The sequence below is a fragment of the Pipra filicauda genome, unplaced genomic scaffold, assembly GCF_003945595.2.
Source record: "Pipra filicauda isolate LSUMZ 115617 unplaced genomic scaffold, ASM394559v2 scaffold81_size6448238_pilon, whole genome shotgun sequence".
Taxonomy (NCBI): Eukaryota; Metazoa; Chordata; class Aves; order Passeriformes; family Pipridae; genus Pipra; species Pipra filicauda.
Genome location: NW_024104998.1, coordinates 4,905,793 through 4,928,264, shown reverse-complemented (window position 1 = coordinate 4,928,264; position 22,472 = coordinate 4,905,793). Strand labels below are relative to the sequence as shown.

Below are 22,472 nucleotides of genomic sequence, written 5' to 3'. Positions count from 1 at the left end.
TTCATTGTTGAAATGTTTTCTATTTGTAGGATGCAATTATAAGGTATCTGAAAGATGTATAAGCAATTTCCACTATTGATATGTGTATTCTCTCTTTGTTTGTTTTGGATTTCAGTACTTTCACAGTGTCAAGACTAAGTTTAACAATTATCTTTATGTAAAATATATTTATTTCTCTTCCAAATGTTGATGCTTATGTAGCTGAATGTTTTACACAATTACAAATATCCAGATCAGCTTCTGAGAAGCTAATTCAAAAGTGATTAATATCAGTAGTCTCATGACAAAATCCACCTATTTTATCTCTGGTAAGAGTGAGTAATCAAATCATACAGTTAGATGAAATTCCACTCCATTTTCATAAAGGGTGAGAAATACAGTATAGAGTAGCTGAGAAACTATATTTATTTCTGTCTCTGGCCATTGTTGATGATAACACTTTTGTCCTCAGAGATCCTGAACTGCACTCTAAAGCTCAAGTCTCCTTGGCCAGTTAAAATGGAGCAACATTATGTTCAGTTCACTCAAGAACTTTACCACATTGCTGCTTTCATTGTAGAAGAACATCTGCTCTTCAAAGAGAGTAGGAAAGTTTGTGTTGCAGCAAGCAACAAAAATGCAAAAATGACCCTATATATTTCCTCTAGGAATATCAGTCTAAATGGAATGACGCATGAAGCATAAAATGACTGCTTCAAATTGGGTCCCTAGTCTTAACTCACCTGTCAATCTCTCAGTTTAGAAGTGCAGTGAAAATTTAGGCAGCTAATGAATAGATGTGTCAAAAAAGATGAACAGCTATAGCTCTCAGTGATTTCAGTTGGAGTGGAGTTCCTCCCTACTACACTAAAAGTAAACCATTTCACTAGATATGATGGACTGGGTTGTATAAGTTGCTGTAGCCAAACTTCAAAATTTCTTCTTGCATATTCCTTAAGTAAATAATTACTTTTTAAAAAATTTTTTAAAAAAATTATTTATTTTAAGTGGAATTGTGATTACCTAAATCAATCTTGGAGAACACAGTTCTAGTGGAGACCTGTTTGGTTATTTTTTCATTTTAGCACTTAGAATGAGTACAATTTACAGCATAAATAATGTCTTAAAAGGAGACATTTCTTCCTATGTTCTGATCATTGTTCAAAATAAAAATAATTTTAAAAGTTATTGACTCCTAGTAAAGGTAATGCACCTGTTCTGAAGCAGTGCATTATTGGAAAAGCTGTAAGAACAGAGTAAGGTAAAATCTTATCAAATCTGACTGTTTGAACCTTGACTATCTTGAAAAATAACAACTTTTTCTTATCAGTTTCAGAACTGATGTATGTAGTAGTAAAATAGTCAAAATACTGTTTTCCATAGCTTGATTAAGAAAAATATATAGTAGCCAGAGGAGATTGTTCCATTGGTCGATATGTCCACTATATCAAGGTAACATCATCAAATAATTTAATTTATATCATTTTGCTGACAAACATGTTTCCTGAGACTGCTATGTAGCTTTTCAGTAAAACTCCACTAAAACTCTTTCCTTGACACTGATTAGTTGACTAGCCATTTCTACCCTGTGTTAAGTTAGCCATTTAAAGAGTTGTCATTACAGAATCTATATATAGATTGGACTTTTCTTGTACTTAAGATGTCTTATTTGGTCAGTGTTTTTTTTCCTCAGTATAAATGCAAATATTGTAGTGGATATGTCTGGATATGATCTGTCAATTTATGATGCAATTTCACTCTACAGCGTGTTTTTTTGTGACAAGTGTAAGTAAATCAAGAGACTTTTCTCTGAATCCAGTGGATTTGCTTTGGTATGAAACTAGCACGTAAGATCAGAATGAATTGCATTGTCTTTCATTTTTGTTGTTTTGGACTGAAAAAGGCTCATGCCAATGCATGAGCAAATTGCTCCCTCCTAATAAGGAATTTTCTGATATCTGAAATATGAAAAGTTGTCATTAGTTGTCTTCATCCTCAAGAAAGGATGGACTGTCAAAGCACCTTCTTCTAAGGACAGGTCTCTTGTTACAAAATGATAAGAGATTTGAAATTACACTGGAGAGTTTTGGGAATATTTGCAAGCAGGGCTATGCTAACTTAATCTGATAGTATTGGAGTCTTTGTGGAATTTAAAGATAACAGCTTGGATTCATTTAAATGCAATGATTTTTGGCACAACTTTCTGCTGTTGGTTTCTTATAAATCTTCTTTCTACACCTTTCAAAATAAAGACTGTATTATTACTAGTTATAGGAAAGGTTTTACACCCATCCCCTCTTTCTTGCAGATTGCTGTCAAAATGAGCGAAACACCTTCAACTAGTTACTCAGTGAATCAGCCAAACTCCTCTGATAGTGAACAGAGTTTATCCACGCGCCATTTCAATGTTACTGAACCTGTTGTGGCAAAACGGATTTGCTTCTATAAGAGTGGAGATCCCCAGTTTAATGGGATCAAAATGGTCGTTAATAGCCGGTCTTACAAAACGTTTGATTCCTTGCTGGATAGTTTATCCAAACGGGTCCCATTACCTTTTGGAGTGAGGAACATTAGTACACCAAGAGGGAGACACAGCATCACCAATTTGGAGGATCTCGAAGATGGAAAATCTTATATTTGTTCCCATCAGAGAAAAATGAAGCCCATCAACTTGGAACAGGCCAGCAAAAAGCCACTGCCCTGGCAGATCAGCAGGCCTGTCAGTGCTCGTCGTCGAGCTGTGCAATTAGCAAGGGGGAATGAAGATGGATTTGGCCATCGAGAAAGAAAAATAATAACTCCCAAAAAGATGCTTGTTTTCAAAAATGGAGACGTAAGACTTAGGCGCACCATAGTTTTGGGAAAGAAAAATACCCAAACGTTTGAGGCCTTTCTGGATCATATGAGTGAGTTAATGCAATATCCAGTTGCAAAACTATATACTACTGATGGCAAAAAGGTAAGAATAAAGATGAGTACTGACAATTTTTTTATGATTGCTTCTAGATTATTTTAAATTAAAGAGATGATTTTATCCATTATAAGCTTTGAACATAGGCCTGGTGTAAAATCTGATGTGCTGAATTTCATGTTTCCTTTCTGTACCTTTTCCCCCTTCAGAAGACCTACTAGCTTGAAGGAAATATACTGGAATCTTGCAGTCAGAGAGGGTATTTTATTTTAAGCAAAAAGAAAAAACATTGTTTTTCTCTTATTTAGGCCTCTTTCAGGCATGGTCTTGATTTTATACTTTTACCCGTTCACACAGAAACTTCCTTTAGGCTTAGTGCTGTTTATCTGTGGTTTTTAATCTTTTAGAAATGTGAACAGTAGCATCTAATAGCCAGGTATATTTTTATCATTGCACAAACGCAGAGCGGTTTGCCATTAATGACTTGGAACTCTGACACCTGATTGCCTATCATAGTTTTCAAAACATGGACCAGGTTTTATACCACTAAACTCAGACAATGCAGCACTAATAATGCAGATTTTAATCTCACATAGTACTTTATATAATTTTATCTCATTTAGTGTTTTTTCTGAGTGTTGTTAAATCACAGAATAACATTTATGATTACACTTAGCCAACATTTAGCAAGAGAATTCCATGCAGAGCTCCAAGAGTTCAAGGGCAATCTCCTGTTTATCCTCCATTTGGTGAAATTGTGTATTAGGTTGGAAAACTGTTCATATTACCTACAAGTTAGTGAAGTGCAGTTTGTAAGGATTATCTTGCAATATATTTTGGAACATAAATTCAAACCAATTAGACAATGCTCTGAGCACCTTGATCCAGTCAGACCTGCTTTGAGTAAAGAGTTAGACTATATGACCTTCAGAAGTCTTTTCCAATGTATATTGTTCTGTGTCCTATCCAATGGTGGAAGTATGTGTTGACTGCTTGCGGTGTATTCTGAATTTTTTCCTCCAAATATGTCTTCATATGTTTACCTACCTCCAAATACATATTTGTATTTCATGGCTATGAACAGTCACTGTGCAACAATGAAACAAAATTACACGTACAAATACTTAAATTATAAGAAAATTCTGATCTGGATTCAAGTTACTTCTTGAAGTCATTTTCCAATATATTTATATAACAAGATATGCCCCCACAGATATAGGAATTGCTTTATAGGAATTGAAAAATCAATTCCGTGCAATGATATATATTTAATAGTCTGCTGCAAATGAATGTAGAGACTAAGAAGTGAAGATATTAAAGTTTGAAATGGATAAATCTCTTACATTATTTTTTTGTTACTACCCAGGCAGAAAATTTAATGTTACTTTTTTTTCCCCAGGTTCCTAATCTTCAGGCCCTGATATTGTGCTCTGGAGCTGTAGTCGCAGCAGGAAGAGAACCTTTTAAGCCAAGCAATTATGAAACTCTTGGGTATTTACGGCCTGCTAAATTACTTGGAATTGGAAATCGTGTGTACCCAAAAGCCAATGCCAAGTCAGAAAGTGAAAAGAGTAAGTACTTTGAAACTAATTTGCATTTTATTAATTTGTTTATCTCTCTTGGCATAAGACATAAACAGTGACAATCTTACTAGGATCAAGAATGTTCAAAAAGGCCAGTTGAAACTGCTTATATCTGGTATGACTCCTCTATAAGCTTAAGATCAAACTGTTAATTTTCTTTTGAAAATGTAAGTTTCTGCAAAGTACTTGACTAGTATGAATATTTTGTTTCTGACAGACTTACTTGGAACATGGATGCAAATCTATCTTTTATTTTAATTCACTTGACTGTTATTGTTATTAATTTTTTGGTATCACGGTTAATAATGACACTGGTAGGAGAGAAACCACAGGCTACTTCAGGCTCTTAACTGACTGAATTTCTTGACCAAGCATTTTTTCAGTTTTCAGAACTTACCTTAACAAATGGAGTTTTGGCTTGTCATGACTTACACTTCTTCTCTTGTTCCATGTTACACATAGACAGGAAAACCTGTCTCTTAAAGCATCCACTCATAAATTAATCATGTTTTTGAAGCTGCTTTTGTCTAAACAGTGTGTCATCTGTTTCTATATCCTCATGGCTACGATGTATGTTTTTTGGATAAGTTTGGGAAAAGATACACAAATATGTACTTTTCCTTTGATTAATCACAGAGTTGTGCCACTGATAAGGTCAGTATGCTAACACATATTCGGGCCATATTCAAAATTCACTGAAGTCTGGAAGTATTCTCATTGGCTTTGCTGAGTTTTGCACCATTGTCTGCAGTACTTATGCATAAATGTGTTTCAGAATGTCATAATTTAAGATCAGATTTTATAAGGAGTTCAAGAACTTCAATGTTTACTTCTTTGTAGAAGGTCAGGACAGGGGACTGGATCTGAACCCTTTATTCATGTGATAGTACACAGGGTAGTTAATCATATACTGTAGATTGTTGGGTTAAGCCAAGGAGAGATATATTCACCTTGACTGACATGTTTTAGTACAACCATAAGAACTAATAGGAAATGATATATTAATGGTCGCTAAAGCATGAAGAGGAAGCAAAGCCGGTAGCTCGAAGTCCAAAGAAGTGAGGGCCTGTGAATGCCTTAGGCTTTGGAGCTTCAAATAAGACTAGAGTTCTCTCATTAGAAAGAACCCACTGTAAAATAAAATTAAGTGAAGTATTTAAATGCTTAATTATTTATGAAAAATTTCTTATATTTCTCTCTCCAAACAATTTCTTAAATGAACAGCAAGATTAATCATGTTTTCCTCTGTACCTGCTAATGCAAAATAAATAAAAAAGTATCTAAAATAAACACATTTCATTAGCAACTTTGGTACTAATTTTTCTCCTTTCTTCTTTTCTCTTTCTTTGTTGCCTGTCTGCTGTCTCATCATCTGGATCCTTATCCATGATATTTGTCTGCTCTGCTTTCCAACTACTGAATGAATTTGTGTTCTTTCAATATAATTATTGGTAGTGAGAGGTGAAATGGACTCTAGCTCAAGATCTCAGATATTCTCGGTTTCTTCCGATAAAGGATCCAGCAACAATAACAATTCCAATGATAACAACTCAGATTCTTCATTTGTTCTTGACAGTCATAATGGGATAGAAGGAAATCAGTCAGTTACTGGTGAAGACTTATCTGTGGCACAGTATCAAGATGACATTGAGAAGTCCGTTCACCTTAATCAAGATGGCAGTGTCACAGTGGAAATGAAAGTTCGATTCAAAATTAAAGAGCAAGAAACCATTAAATGGACAACCACTGTAAGTCGTGCTGGCCTTTCTGATGACAAAAATATCTCAATTTGCAATTCTGCAATGAATGCGGAAGACTGTTTATCCAATGTAAATGCATCAGAATGTACAAATCCACAAGACACTCCGTTTTTGAACAGCTACAATAAAGAAGAGGAAGACTCATTGCAGCAATCCAATGCAGAAGTGTCAGACAAAGAATCAGACTCTGATTTAAAAACTGCTGATTGTAACGTCTCTGATCAGAACAATTCCGCAGATCTAGACACAAGCAATGTATCTGAGGAAAATATCAGGCCTCGCTTTTACAGGCCTCCCACCCCTGGACCAAGGCGTGTTAGACAAAAGAAAGCAGTAGTTGAAAGTGTCACCTTGGTATCTGAGAAAGAGGTTCAAGAGAAGACAATAGGACAGTTTTCCTACAGTGAAGAAATAGAGAATGGAGAAAAAACATCTGAGTATTGCATGGTAGCTCATTCAAGCAGAAAAAAATCAAGTGTCAGTAACCCAAAGTTTAGTGACATGAATGGCAATGGTTTATTAAAGCTTTCTTCAGAGAATATAAAAGAAGAAATGCTTTTTAAAATAAGCCATAAAAGCAGTGATTTAATAGAAACCACAAATAGGAAGACATTAGAAGTGCCTGACGAGGAGGAATTGGTACAGAATATATTGGAGAAATCAGTTGTGGGACAAGGTGCATATAGTAGCTTAGTATCAACCTCCAAAGCTAACATCAGTGGTTTCATACCAGCATCAAAAATTTGCCAGACAGCTAGACCAGGTTCAGCAGATCACATCCATAAGTCATGTGATATTAAACAAATAAAAAGATCACTGAGTTCTTTCATTACATATTCAGAGTTACGTCAGTCAAAAGAAGAAATAAACTGCAAAACTGCTGATTTTATACCTATTTCTCAAGATTCAGTGCATTCATCCTGTCCTGGACATAGCCAGATGAAGGTGACAGTACCTCCATGTAATAAGGGTCCTACTGAGAAAATAAATCCTACAACTGAATTCTTTCCTACTGTTACTGAAAGTGAGAATCAAATCAGTGTCCGGACTGAATCTGTGATGACAACACAGCTCGTTGATAACAGCCAATCTGCATCATCCCTCACTAAAAAGAAGAAGAAGAGAAAATCATCTGGTTTTTTAGAGCAAGGTGCATATGAAAATCAAAAAGATCAAGAAATTTCAGGGATAACTAGAAGTGAGGGAATGCATATCACAAGAAAAACCACACGGGATTCTGCAACAGAGGCTATGGATAATTATTCTGAAGTACCTCAGAAAAAAGAATCTGAATTTTTACTGAAAACCAATGATGGATCTGTCAATTCAGACAAAAACATATGTCCTGAAGATGAGTTGTATCATCAGCATCCAGTGGAACAAAATGGATCATCATCAAATAAAAAAAAAAGAAGTAATAACAAGAAGTTGACCAAGGTAAAATCGAAGTCAGGCAAAAAAAGTAGTATCATTTCGTCTGAAAAGAGTGAAGATGGTCTAATGACAGTTAATTCAAACAATGAATCTGAGCACAGTCAGGACACATTGAATACTGAGAAAGAAGGAACATATCTTATAACCAAATCTTTCAAACAGACACCTAACACATTAGTGACTTTAAAGCCATTGTCAGAAGTGCCAAAGAATCTTAGCTTTGAAAAAGAAAAGAATAATTTGGAAAATTCGCCATCAAAGAAAGAGAAAAAGCAAAAGGCAACCAAGAAAAATCTAAGTAAAAGTGCAAAGAAGTTATATATGTCAGAGAGTGCCATTACACTAGAGGACAGTTTTCAAGAGGAGACTGGTGAACATTCACTAGAAAACTATGTCCAATCTTGGCTGAAAAAATCATTATCAAATTCTGTCTTACCCCCTATAAAGAAAAAAGAAGGGATCGTTGAGAATAGCAATGCGTGTTTTTTTCCTGAAGAAAATATCAATACTTCTATAGATAAAGAAACAAGATTTATCACAAATGAAGTGCATATGACTGGAAAAAACCATCTGATTGAACATAACCTAACCAAAAAAACTTTAAAGCCTATTGGTGAATTGAGAACTTCAGAAGAATCAGCAAAAAATTCAGGTGAAACACAAACTGCACCTTTAATTCATGCTAATACAACTATAGTAGAAGCAGCCGAGTACTCACTAAAGTCAGAATTTCATCAGGACAGTAAGCTACACTTGTTTCGTGAAACACACGACAATGATGAAAAGATGGCAGAAGCTGATATTCAAGATACCAACCTATGTCAAAGAAAAAAATCTGAAGTTGCTGTTCAAGTTAATAGCACAATTGTTAATGAGAAAATTGGAACTGATGTTCAGAATAATTGCATGTCTAGCATGCTGCTGAATGAACTACAGTCAACTTTACTTGGTGTCCAGAAAGAGCATAGTGGATGTATAGGAAAAGCTTGCAGCCTTTCAAGTCTTTCTCCTTCAGGTTTTGGTTCTTCCTCCAACATGCTCCTAGCTTGGCTACTGGTACTGAATCTGAGAGAGAGTTTGATTGGGACAATCACAGATGATATGCAAAAAACTGCCTGTAGCTGTTCTGAAATATTTACACAGTTACAACATCTGAAACAAACTACAGTTACAGAAAAAGCTGATGAGCTGAAGGCTGTCTTCTCGCATTTTCAACAATCAACAGAAAATAAGTTATTACACTTCAAGAGGGAACTTGACAAGGAGGACTCCCCACATTACCATGAGAATATACCCATATCTGAAATTCATAGTTGTATACATCTGCATGAACATGAAGAATCAGATGAGCCTTGTGTTCCAATGGACAGTGTCAATTCTGGAGAAGCTCTAAAATTATCTGGGGAATTAGAAAACTGTTTTGATATACAGAATGATCTTTGCAGAGAAACAGAAATCTTAGACTTGACTGCTCCCAAAACACAGCTAGATGGTCAATATCCCAATCCTGATTCAAATACCTGTAGCCTTGCATCAGCTTTAGAGACTCATGAAAGAAATGAAGAAATACTGTATAGCCTATATGAAAAACCACAAGTTAAACCCACTGATGCATCATTTACTAATGAAGAGTCAGAAACTTCAGTAGAACCTAACTCGACAGTTCATAGTGTAACTTCTAATGATAAAAATTGTATTTTAGATCAGGATATTTCTGAATTAGAAGGTGAAAAAGATATTCTACATGTTTCTACTGATAAAAGTGAAGATGAGGATGTTGATCTGAAGTCATCAGGTGATGACAAAACCTCCAAAAAACAACCTCAACTTGCAGCCGACACCTCTGTAGAATATAATAATGAGGATTATTCTGTACAGGATGAAAAGGAAGATGCAGAAACTTCTGAGGAAAGCTCAGAGAGATTATCTACAGTCTCTCCGTTATCATTTCGTTATGAATCAAAGCAAATTACAGAATGTGACACGAGCGAAGGAGAACAGAAATTGCAAGTAGAAGAACTGGGGAACAAAATGTGTTCAGACACTTCTCAATTAAAAAAATGCTTTAAAAGTCCTGCTACGTCAGACTGGTCAGATTACAGACCAGATACTGAAGAGAGTGAATATAACTGTCAAGCATCCAGTGACTTGACCAATGAAAGTGGGGAGGAAGCAGCACTTGAAAAACAATATAATACTGGCTATGTGAAAAGAACTATTGAACGGCTTTACGGCAAAACAGAAGCTTCATTTAAGCCTGACTATCACAAAGGATTTCCTTATATGTCAAAAGTATTTAAAACAGATACGGAAGGATTCCACTCTGCAGTGGGAGAAAAAATAGTTTATTTTTCTCAAGAATCTATGTCTTGTTCTGCAGAGAAATCATCACATTCTTCGCTACCATTACAAGAATATCCAGCAAACACAAACAAAGATGACAGTATATCGAGAAGAGAAAATACTTTACCAACATCACAATCTACTTTTAACAGAGAAGAGATAAATTATGCTAATGACTGTGTAAGGGAATCTCCAAAGCAACACTGTCAACCTGGCATACAAGCTAGTGAAGATGAAGGAATATTGATAGATAAAGGCAAATGGCTTCTCAAAGAAAATCACTTGATAAGAAGATCACCACCTGAGCGGATTGGAATGTATGGTAATTTGGATACAACCTCAAATGACACTAACAGTGATGAAGTTCCATACTCTCACTTTGGAAATCTGAATCACTACCCAGCCCTTGATGAAATCTCTTCTTCAGAACTTGAAGACATGGTTAAACCCCCTGAAAATCTTTGCAACTACTTCAATATGCCTCATAATAGTGATTCAGACCCATTACAGGATGAGTTAAATACAAAAAGCAAGCCTAGCCGGAATGGTAAGATCCTTCCTGCAGAAAACAAAGAAAAGGTCAAATCGTCAGTCATGGCAGCTTCTACTTCCACACAGCTTGATACCAATTTTCCAGCTTTTTCATCTGTAGAATTTAGAATGCCTGATAACAAAGTGCATCCATTGGAAAAGCCTTTAAATGCTGAACCTGTACAGTCTCAGCCAACTGATGTTAGTAATGCTAATAGAAGTGCTCTTCAGGAAGAAGACTCTCTGGATAGACTCCATGCTATATGTGGCCAACATTGTCCAATACTGATGGTAACAGTAATACCAATTAATGAGGAACAGAGAGGATATGCCTACCAAAAGGCATCTGATATTGAAAACCAGCTGGGTCCAAATTTGCTGGCCAAAAAGAGCAAACATTTAGAATGGTCAGGTGAAGATTTAACAGACAAAATTAATCTTGTGACTTTGAAGAATAACTCTATCAATAAGATTGCCAATAACATTTTTAATAGGTTTTACGCTGATAACACCTTAGATTTTATTAGTAACTTCGGAATACTTACATCTGCAACTCTGAAAGACACAAGTAATTTAGGGAAGTTACATACTACAGAGGATATCAATGTAAAATCCATGGAATTCAGAAATTGTCAAAATTATGTATCCAAACACATACCCAGTGATCTTGTAATAAGCACAGCTGAGCTACCCAATGGAAAGAAAACAATGCATCAAACCTTAAGAATAAGTCTAATTCCTATTGTTGGAGAAAAAGTTTCTCCCGTGTTGGCAGATCCAGCAGCAGCCTGTCATTCTGAAACATTTCTGAAGTGTGATGCTTCCTTAAATAGCATTGAACATAAAGCCTCTGAAGATAAGAAAAATGAAAATGCCTTTCCTACAAAAGAAAAAGAAGAAGAAGAGGAAGAAGACAAAGAAGAAGTTTGCTTTTGTACGATAAACAATGGAAACAGTAAAGATGAGAAAGACTTGTAATGAAGATCTTGGAATTTCTATAACATTAGATTAGTGAAAGCATCTTCAGAAAAAAAATCACATAATAAACTGCTGAATGCCACACCCAATAAGACTCCCAATATGAATCCCTAGATAAATATAAATCACAATTGTATATCATTGCTGAAATACAAATATTACTTAAAATTTTATGGGAACCAACATAAGAAGAAAAGCTGTTCTAAGACAATGATTTCTTGGTTAATAGACAGTTTTCCTCTGAAATATTACATGTTAAGAGATAGTTACATACTAATAATCTAATTTTAGAGAAATAACTACTGCTTGTTAGAACAGAGGACTGTGATTTGAAATACCTACCTACCTGACTTTTAAGATAAGATTTCTATATTTCATGATATTTGAGAAGGAGTTTGAAAATTGTCTTTCAGTAGAAATGCTTTCCCTGGAAGAAATCAACTGATATGTTTAATTTCAAATGAAAAGTAGGAAATACTATTCAAATGCTGTAATACAATAGCAAGTAGGAAACAGAAGTCATGTTAATTTTACATAGATGTACATTATTAAATTGCTATTTGAGTTTTTAAGGGCCAACTGCAGAATAATTATGGGAGTAAAGAAATTTTTCAGTCTGTGTCTAGGATCATCCAGACACCAAATGAAATTTGCCTCTTTTACCCAGAGGGCACTAGAAAAGGGGCGTATTTAGGAACTGAGAAGAGAGACTGTTTGTCAATGGACTTCCTGGCTCCTCTTGCCATATTTCCTTCTGAGGCAGCACCACTTACTTAAAATTGTTCTAAATACATTACAAGTTTTAGTTGTGCATTCGTCTGTAACCTCTGTACTTTAAACACAGTCCATGTGTTTTTAGCTTTTGTTTTGTTTTGTTTTGTTTGTAAATATGTTGTATTGTGAGAATCAGGGTATATGCAATATGTTCCAGGATCTTTCCATCTGTTATTAGAATTATTTTGGATACCTGTTTACAGAATTTTTTTAACATTACATGTGCATCGTAAGCACTCATATATGGTTTACAATTTTCAGTAAATGACTTTAAATATAAAATTGGAAAATATTAAATGTATATTGTGATTAGGCAGAATGTTTCAGTTTTTCAGTTAGATTTTAATTCCTAATACTGCATGGTACCTTGCTTCAATGTCAATGAAGTCAGAGATGTACCTGAAGAAAAGTGTTACTTTTCAGCTAGACGATGAGAATTTGGCCATTCTGTACTCTTGGAGGCTGTGTCTAGAATAACTGGCACATACATGCTGTGATAAGCCGTGGGTCATGATCCTTTGATTATCCAGATTGGGGACCTAATAAAAGGCTGATGCAAATTCCTTTGGCCCAGAGGCTTTGGACTGTCTCCATGTGGGACAGAAAGCACGTGGAGGAAAGAAGTTGGAATTGAAGCAAAAGGTGTTTGCAGTACAGGTAGGAAACCTAGAAGCATTCTTTTTAGGAGTTCTTTTTAGGAGTCCAATGGCCCATATACTTCCCCATAAAAAACTGTTATGTTTCTGCTGTTTGAAGCAGTGTATTCCATGTAATAAACTGATGTTGCAACCCTAAAGCAAGATACATTGTCTAATACATTTCATACCAAATAGCTGTGTGTTATTCTGTATGCTGGCCTTGGTTCTGATGTTCTTCTGTTCATCTCCAATTTTTTTGGCATCCTCCTGCTCCAAGTGAAGAATCTCAATGCTATTTTTTATCCTTTTACATGTTGATACAGAAATAAAATATATGTTTGGAAAATGAATCTCAAAATTACTAGAATCCAACTGAATGTCATATAGCATTCTGAGTACCAAGTTTCTATGCTGTAAATAATATCTAAATGTGTAGACAGACAAATTAACAGGTATGTCTCCATCACTCACAGTCTTTCTGATTCACAGTACCCTGTACTGCATTCACGGCACCTTAACTTTATCAGATCAAGATTTAAGAACCTTTAATCAGATGCTTATTACTGAGTTACTGAGAGTTACTGAGCAAACTAAGCACTCAAAAGGTGAGATGTGAGGTACTCCCTGAGGTTACAATTACCAGACCACAGCAAGCAGTGAAAAGATTGTTATACTGACTGAGGGACTTATATAGAGTATGCCATTCTTTGAGAAGAAATTCAGTTTTTGTCTTGCCATTGTTAAAAAAAACCCAGCCAACATAACATAGATCACAGTCCCAGGAAGTTTCAGTTATAGTTTAGCGCCTTGCTAGGAAGAAATCACACAATTAGGTAAGTAAATACATATAATTACAAAGTCTCATTTTAAAACTTTTTCTCTATAGTCACTACAGGTTCCACTAGAGGGATGTTCTAGAGCTTGAATCCTTTTTTTGATATCTGTCTTAACTGTTTTCTAGTTTCCATCCTGTAGGGTAAAAGACACGCAGGTATTCTTGCCAAGAATTGCAAGGCAGTGGAATTAATAAAAAAAGGTTTATTTCAGATGCAAGGACTCCAGCCGAAAAAGGCAATACCTCTCCTTCTCCAAGGCTTTTTGTATCTTCTCTCTCTCCTTCCCCACCCTCTCTGGCCCGAGGAGGCCTTGTACATGTCTGCAAACATGTTATCTCTGTGCATACCAGGGACAGAGAGAGCTTGCTCACAGCTTCTCCGTGCAACTTTCTCTGAAATGCAGAAGGAAGAAAAAAAATATCTAACCCATTTGAGAAGGCATTTTACAGTCTTTCTGAGTGAAATCGAGTTCTAGTTTTCCACCACAAATTCTTCTGAAATTATACCTATCCCTATACATCCTCAGCCTAGTTAATTTATGTATACATATCCCAAAGTCATTATTGAAAGCCATACTTAGATATGCCTTTTCCTCCTTGATATCTGTCAACAAAATCAGACATTCTCTTAGCTTTTTGTCCTACATAAATATTTTATCCATTTCCTCTAATCATCATGGTTGTAATTTCTGAAATGCATAAGACATATTTTTCTTACTTGGAAGGATGTCAGAGGAAAGGAAGACTGTTTAATTGTTTAATGTATCTCTATTAAACAAGGAACTTGTCTTTTATAGCCCTAGTGATATCAAATATCATTAGTCTAATCACCATGTTAATCCACAGTAAGAATTATGAGGAATATTTAACGCAATTTTCTTACCTTATGTCATGGATTGAACCCCAGCTGGCAACTAAGACCCACTCAGCCACTTGCTTACTTCCCCCCACCAGTGGGATGGGGGAGAGAACTGGAAGAGTAAAACTGAGAAAATTCATGGGTTGAGATAAAGACAATTTAATAGGGAAAGCAAAAGTCACACACACAGGCAAAGCAAAACAAGGAATTAAATCATGACTTCCCATGGGCAGGCAGGTGTTCAGCGATCACCAGGAAAGTCAGGCTTCATCAGGCATAGCAGTGACTTGGGAAGACAAACGCCACCACTCCAAACATCCCCCCTTCCTCTTTCTTCTTCTTCCAGCTCTATATGCTGAGTGTGATGCCATATGGTATGGAATATCCATTTAGTCAATTGGGGGGGGCTGTCCCAGCTGTGTCCCCTTGAAGCTCCTAGCCTCCTTGCTGGCAGGGCAGTACGAGAACAACAAAAAGCCTTGATGCTGTGCAAGTGCTGCTCAGCAATACCAAAACCATCCTGTATTATTAACCCTTTTTTTCAGAATAACCCTGGTTTTCAGAATAAATCCAAAACCTAGCCCCATACTAGCTACTATAAAGACATTTAAGTGTACCCCACCAAAAACCAGCATACCTTAATGAACTAAATTAAGACAAGAGGTTAGGTACACCCACCTAGAGTAACTTAAATGTTTTATACTTATGTTTACCTATACGTATGCTTACTTATATTTTATACTTATGCTTATACTTATTTTTTCAGTTTAATGTGTTCAAGCTACAACAATTCCTGTAATGACCAAGTTTAACTTGTTGATAAAAGTGTCCCTCAGTGATACCATTTGCCTTAATTCCATCCAATTAATACGCAGCTTCCACAGGGTGAATGGTTTGGGTTGGAAGGGGCCTTAAAGACCAGCTAGTTCCAACCCCCAGGCCATAGGCAGGAATGTCTTTCACTAGAACAGGTTATTCAGAACTCCATCCAACCTGGTCTTAAACTCTTCCAGGGACAGAGCATCCACAGCTTCTCTGGGCAACCTGTTCTGGTGCCTCACTACCCTCATAGTGAACAATTTTTCCCTAATATATTTTCTAAACATGCCCTCTTTCAGTATGAAACCATTACCCCTTGTCCTGTCACTACATGCTCTTGTAAATATTCTTTCTCCATCTTGCTCGTAGGCTCCCTGCAGGTACTAAAGAGCCACAATTAGGTCACCTTGAAGCCTTCACTTTTCCAGGCTGAACAAACTTGATTCTATAAGCCTTTCCTCATAGGAGAGGTGCTCCATCCCTCTAATCAGCTTGCTGGCCCCCCTCTGGACTTGCTCCAACAGATCAACGTCCTTCGTGTGCTGGTAAACTTCAGTGGATTCCAAACAAGTTGTTACATCTACGCAGCCAATCACACCTTTGCAGAGATACAGACCCTTTCTTGGAGGTCTTTTTTAGCAGAGCTAATTTGCTTTGAGACCCTAATGTTTGATGTGAGTAGTGTCAAGGCTGTCATTACACAGCACTGCACTGAGAAGAGGTGATAGATCCTAAGTAAACAGAAAGCCATATTTAATACAATTTAATAAAAAATTTCAAAACTGCGTTTGAAAAGTGATCTACAATCATGCAAATCTGACATAGTCATATAGGACACATGGAGTAAAAGATGTGAATGCAACCTGACATTTCTTGACGTGCCCAGCACAGCAAACAATATTTGCCTGGTGTAATTTTGTGAAACACATATTTCTGTATTCATTGGCATGATATTATTTAGAATTTTGATTACTGAAATGCATTTTGTTTGAGAATCTTGAGTTTAAGTAATTCAGCGAATCTTTTTTATCTTTTGGTAGCTAGGAAATGGAATGTGTCAGTCCTCACCAGTGATATGCCATCTGCAGGAACAAGTTCAAAGGTTTATATTACATTGTATGGGGATCAAGGCAGTTCAGGTCCTATTTTTCTTGATGGAGACAAGGGAAAATTATTTCAGAGAGGCAATGAAGACATCTTCACAGTAAGTAATATATATTCGTTGTATTGCCCTCTTGCATTCTGCCAGATCATATGACATTTCAAAATCTATGTGATGAAAAGACAGCTTTTTGCATGGTACACATATCTAGAAAAGGTAAATGGGACTTAAATGTAGAGCTAAATTTAGTATCCTTTCTCACTCACTCATCCAAATCTGATTTGATCCAACATATTTATTATCTGTTTAAGAAGAACTACTGTTTAATTTACATAGTGCCCCAAAAAAATACCAAGAAATATAACACAACAGATAATTGTTTAGTTTAGAAATTTGAAACAGGGCTACAATATTAAAAATTAAATAAGGAATTGAAGAATTAGGATTTGGAGCAAATTTTTAATTTTGTTAAATACCTGCTGCTTTATTGAAGTAATACCAAATTTTATACCTGTAATAAATCTACTATCTGCAGCTGCTTCTGCCCCCAGTGCCACAAACAAATTCCTTCCTCATCAGTCTTGTGGCATAGTGATTTAAGTGATCCAGAATAGGTCCCTCATCACAATCTGCATAGCTTGAGTGTATATATGGAATCGTCAGGGATTGTCTCTGGCAGGTGTCCACTATGGGGCCATATGACAAACAATTGCTTCCATTATTAGTATCCAGCATAGCAAATCCCCTCTCTGAGAAAAGGTGTTTAATGGCAGCATTGATTAAGAGCTCACCTTTTCCACAATAGCCTCATGGATGTTTGGGATGCAGAAAATGCAATTCTTTACCCTCTTCAGCCTGATGGAGTTCCTCAGAAGAAGCACTCCTGATAAAGTATGTCATTGTCCATCTGTGATATCAAAAAATCCCAGGTTGAAAGAAGTAGACAAAACAAGTAACCAGTTCTCTGACAGATAAAAAGACCCTCTTCACAACAGATATCGTTGGCTCTTTACTGTTGTAATTATTGCAATTAATTTTACCTCCAATGACTTTTAAATGCAAAATATGTAGGCAGTCATATTGTTTGGGATTTAGGATTCCCCTCTCAGGCAAGTATGCATAGCACTGAACACAGTTAAAGAGAGCCTACTCTGAAATGTATAGAAAGAGAAAAGTCTCTCCGAGTGCGCTGTATACTAGATCTCAGCTGTGGTCTGTCCTCCCTGCTCTGTCTCTTTACTGTTTATAACACTGAGTTCAGGGAAGTACATGATACAGGGAACTCAGTTCACACCCATCTATACACTGTCAATGAAAACATGAAAATGAGTTGTACAGAAAACAACAGAAGGACAGAAAATCAAGCCTACATTATAATGAAATAAATTATACAGTGAGGAGGGAAGACACTCATGGCGTGCTTCCAGTTCCTTGAAGATAAGCTTTCTATTTCTACACTTAGGTTTATACTAGTAGTTTAATAACCTTCACACAAAATTATTCCCTCAGCACCCTGCTATCTGCACTGGACACACTCATCCTGCCTGCCCTAGAGCTAGTCTTTCAAATACAGCTTTTAAAGTTGGTTTGATTGAAATGATTTGTAAAAGGAAATATCAAAGCTGAACACAATTGTTTCCAAATTGTAAGGTATACACTCCTGGAGGGGTAGGGAAAAATTCAGAGATAGGTGGGTGGCAAAAATTATTTTGTAGAAGGTCAGTGGTATAAATGCTAAACTGAGCCAGGTTTTAGGGTCAAGACAGTTCTGCTTTTTAGTCATACATACAGAGTATATTCATCTCCCACTGAGGCTAATATTCAGTGGGGAACAGCTACAGTAGCATTCATTTAAATGGAATTGTCAGGCCAATGGGTTTTTTGAGGGTTGTCCTTTAGAAGGCTCAAGGTTCTAATGATTTTTTGAAGCAAAATAGTTTGGAAGCACTTGTTTAAATATCAGAATATTTAATTCCTCCAAACAAAAGTCTCAGTTACTAAGTGAATTTCTGTTGCATGTCTTTTCTGTTTGAAAAATGTTTTGTGTTTCATTAGTTGTATTTCTTTTACAGATTAATACTAGAAATATAGGAGATCTCTACAAAATACGCATAGGACATACAAATGCAGGAAATTCCCCTGCCTGGCACTGTGAAGAGGTAAAAGCAGTGAGAAAGAAGTTTATCTTTCCAAAGGCAGTCACTAGGACAGTGGAGTCAAAACATGAGTAAGAAAAAATCCCTGGGATAAGTATATTAGCATCATCAAATGCTTGCACCTTCATTTAAGGGATTATTTATGAAGGAGTGTTTTTGTGTGGAACTAAAGGCAGCTTATGATGATATGTATTGGGTGGCTGTTTACAATTTAGTGACAGCTGTACATTACGTTTCTTTAAAAATGTGTGGCTGGGCAGCAAGGAATACTGCTTAAGTTAGCTGCAGTTTCTACAGTCTTTCTGTGCTACAGAGTGCCTAGAGTTTGTTGAAACCCAGAAAGTCATTGAATCCAGTCTGGCTAAGTCATCTCCAAACCCATGGCTGATGCTGTGTCCTTATGCACAGCATAAATACCTCAGAGCTACATTGCAAATGTTTCTAATTCTGCGTCTCTGAGGACAAAAAGACAATAACAGGTTCTTCTCTTTCCTTATGCAGAAATTATACCTTGATGCAGGTATAGCAAATATAATAAAGCAAAGAGAATCAGCTAGTTCTGTTTCAAGCCTCAGTAGTGAAGCATAATATATGTTTTCGGACTGGAAATTAAAGTAGGTGACTTTTATCCTTAGAGTCCATGATGTACTATGTATGCCAATTCTATGCCAAGAGTTTCTTATCTTTCAGTTAAGAGGCAGCAGTTTATGAAGAGCTTTAGAAACAGCTGGTAAACTCAATGTTAAAATTATATTTCAAGTTATATGTATATCTATGTAATGTAAAGTGTCCACTGGAGTAAAATATTCATTGATCGGTGCTCAAACTCTCTGGCTATTTGATGCTTGTTTTTATCTGAGACTGCATCTCAGAAAGAAGACTAAGATCTGGACGATGTTAACTGAAGGTAACATCAGGCTGTGAGTTCATACCTCTAGCCAGTGGCTGTCTATTCTGAAATATCGTGTCACTGGTAGTATCCCTCTAAGAGCTTTCATGATAGAATTCTGGGGATTATATCTCTTTCAATTCAGGTGAGGATTGCCTGATTAGAAAACATAGGTATTTGTTTTTCTTGGAAAAGCAGAATGATGTAGCCAGAATATCATTTAAGATACTTTTTTCTTCTGTTTCAAGCTATTTTTTTTTCATAAATATGTGTGTGGAAGCAGTAAAAGGGTGAAAAATACCTCATAGCTTTGTTCCATGAGACAATGGGAGAGGTTACCTGCAATTTCTACAGTCCATCTGAGTTAAGAAACTAGAAAAGAACAGTGGGTTTTCTCTTATGGAAAAGGTTCATTTGTATACATAATCTTTGTATTAGAAGTTTTCGTTATTGTAAAATCTGACTCAACAAATAAACCTTTGCAGGTTTGTTGTATGTCACCATCTGTTAATAGAGGCTGCGCTGCCTGCTTTGTATAAGACGGACATTTAAACTGGGAAACTGAGGAAGTCTGAAAAAACAAAAGGAAAATGAAAAATGAGAACTTATTATTCTCCTTCTTTCCACCTGGGGTATATTAAATGAAATGAACAATAAAATTAAAAATAAAAAAATCAACACTTCAGTGTGTTCCATTAGTTATTAGCTTATAAATTTTAGTTGTCTCCTTATGGAAACTCAGTCAATCAGGCACAGTTTTTAGGACATGATTCATCAGCCAGATCATTCCCTCTTTGCAACTTTGGGCAGAAGGTCAAGGAAAAGAAGTGCATTCAGCTGAGCAGACCATACAAGTAACCTGTAGCAGGTTACTTTGTGTAGCAGAGAGCCAAAGGAGTACAGCCATTGATTTCTACACTTCTTAGAATAGAAACAACCTACAGACATTTAACATCATTGTTTCTTGGGAAATCTACTTTTTTTTTTTTCTTTTCAAGAAGAACTGCAATTAAAAGAGAGTGATCTGCAACTGCAGAGCTTTTCTGGTAGTTAGGTGCACTAGACCTCCCTCAATGTTCTGTGGTTCCTGTGTCTGTTACTGTACTGAGGTGATCTCAGGCCAGAAAATGTCCACGAAGGTGCTGCTTTGCTAATCTGAAATCCCTTTTCAAGTTTCATCAGTAGATGCTGGCAGGCCAAGATGTGTCAAGTTTTCCAGACAAGATGAATCTCTGTCTTAAAATTTTAATATTCAAGAAGCAAAAGAGAGAAAAATGTTTCCAGTAATTCTGGGTTTCTTCAGTGTTCAAATTAAGGAGATTAGATTCTGCAAAGCACAGAGTGAAACTACAAGTAGGGACTATTATAATATACAGCAGCCTCCGAAGTGTTTACTTTGATGTACAAAATAACCTCCTTCCCTCCTTCAGCTGGTATGCATATGGTCCTTTTGCTGCTGCATGCTAGAAGTTGGACATGAAAGAAAATTTTGTAGGGCACTGTGCAGGCCTCGACTGGTGTTGGGGCTAGCACTTTCATGGTTTGTTTATGTCACAAGCAGTGCTGAAGAATCAAAACCTGTTCCCTTAATTCCTGTTCTGATAAGAAAATAAGAAATAGAGCTGCAAGCATTGCCAAACTTTGAGAAGTTCCGTCTTTGGTAAGCCATGCCACCTAGTGCCAGCCCACGTGGATGTACCAGCTGGAACAACAGCTGTATTTTGTGGGAGTGAACCTGAGCTGATAAACCCTGTTTCTTAATTGCACAGAGTAACTTGAGTTACTCTGCCCTGTGCTTTCAAATCTTACTGAGTGAAAAGTCAGACTGATTTTTTTATCATACACAGAGCTCTACCTGCACAGATTTCAACAGCATCCCACTCGTTTCTGTTCTGTACCATCTGGTGTCAGATCAGCAAGTTAAATTGGAATTTTTTTGTGCTACTTAGGTGCAGTTGCTGAACCTTTCCTCAGGGGAGCAGTTTTCTTTCCCTGCACATCGATGGCTGGCCCAGGACCAGTCTGATGGGAAGATACCTGTGGAGCTTCCTGTTTTACAGCAGGGTCAACCCATCCTTCCAGGTAAGCATAGTACCACATCAACTAAGTCAGACTACAGACAGCTGTTGATAGAGGTGAGTTAATTGTTTTTCATCAGGCCTACTTTCTGGCTGCTACAACACTTTTTCTGTGCTGTTTTCCTGTGGTTACTGGGCATACTCAGATAAAAAGTTAAGAAGCACTGGAAAGAAGATGGGAGAGTCTTTAATGCTTTGAATTTCACAGATTCCTCAAGAGGGCTAATTGTTTGGTAAGATTTTCAGCATGTGTGTTTGGTTTAATACAAAGGCAATGGTAAAGACACCTCACATATATGTAACTACCATGAAGCCAGCACATATGAGTCAAATCACAAACTCTATTTTCAATAATTGAGGATTATAGCTCCAGTATGACTATTGTAGCTGCTGTTTTAGTTTCTTTCTGGTAAGAAATTAAAAGTGTAAGTGTGCCGTTGTGCTTTTTAATTTCTGGATGTGTAACAAAACTTTAAAAATATTTTGGAAGGCTATAAGTATTAAAATTTCCATTACTCACATGAAGACTGTAAAAGTGAATTGGCATCATTCTAAAAGTGAATGATGCCAAATGGTACAAAAATTATTGGGTGTTGCTGCTGTTACCCTCTTTTAATGTCTTTCTCCATTACACCAATCTCTGTCACCATGCTGGATGTTATTGCTATAGGATCTCTATGCTTGAGCAATGGGAAGGGGGTGGAAAGTCTGTGCTTTCTCTTCCCTTCTCTCCAAATGGCATTGATCCTCTCTGACCTAAGAAAATTACAAGGGCATAGCAAGATCAGTGTGTCCTAGGAGAG

At 36.5% G+C, this 22,472-nt stretch overlaps 1 protein-coding gene across 1 annotated transcript in view; it reads left to right on the top strand.

Moving 5' to 3' along the window:
- RP1 (RP1 axonemal microtubule associated) overlaps positions 1–22,472 on the top strand; it is a 109,195-nt gene that overhangs the window by 18,395 nt on the left and 68,328 nt on the right. Inside the window, exons 2-7 of the mRNA XM_039390437.1 lie at positions 2,288–2,708; positions 2,745–2,938; positions 4,290–4,465; positions 16,489–16,648; positions 18,619–18,705; positions 21,541–21,673. Coding sequence (XP_039246371.1) covers positions 2,300–2,708; positions 2,745–2,938; positions 4,290–4,465; positions 16,489–16,648; positions 18,619–18,705; positions 21,541–21,673 — 1,159 coding nt within the window. The 5' untranslated portion in view covers positions 2,288–2,299. The remainder of the gene's footprint in view (positions 1–2,287; positions 2,709–2,744; positions 2,939–4,289; positions 4,466–16,488; positions 16,649–18,618; positions 18,706–21,540; positions 21,674–22,472) is intronic.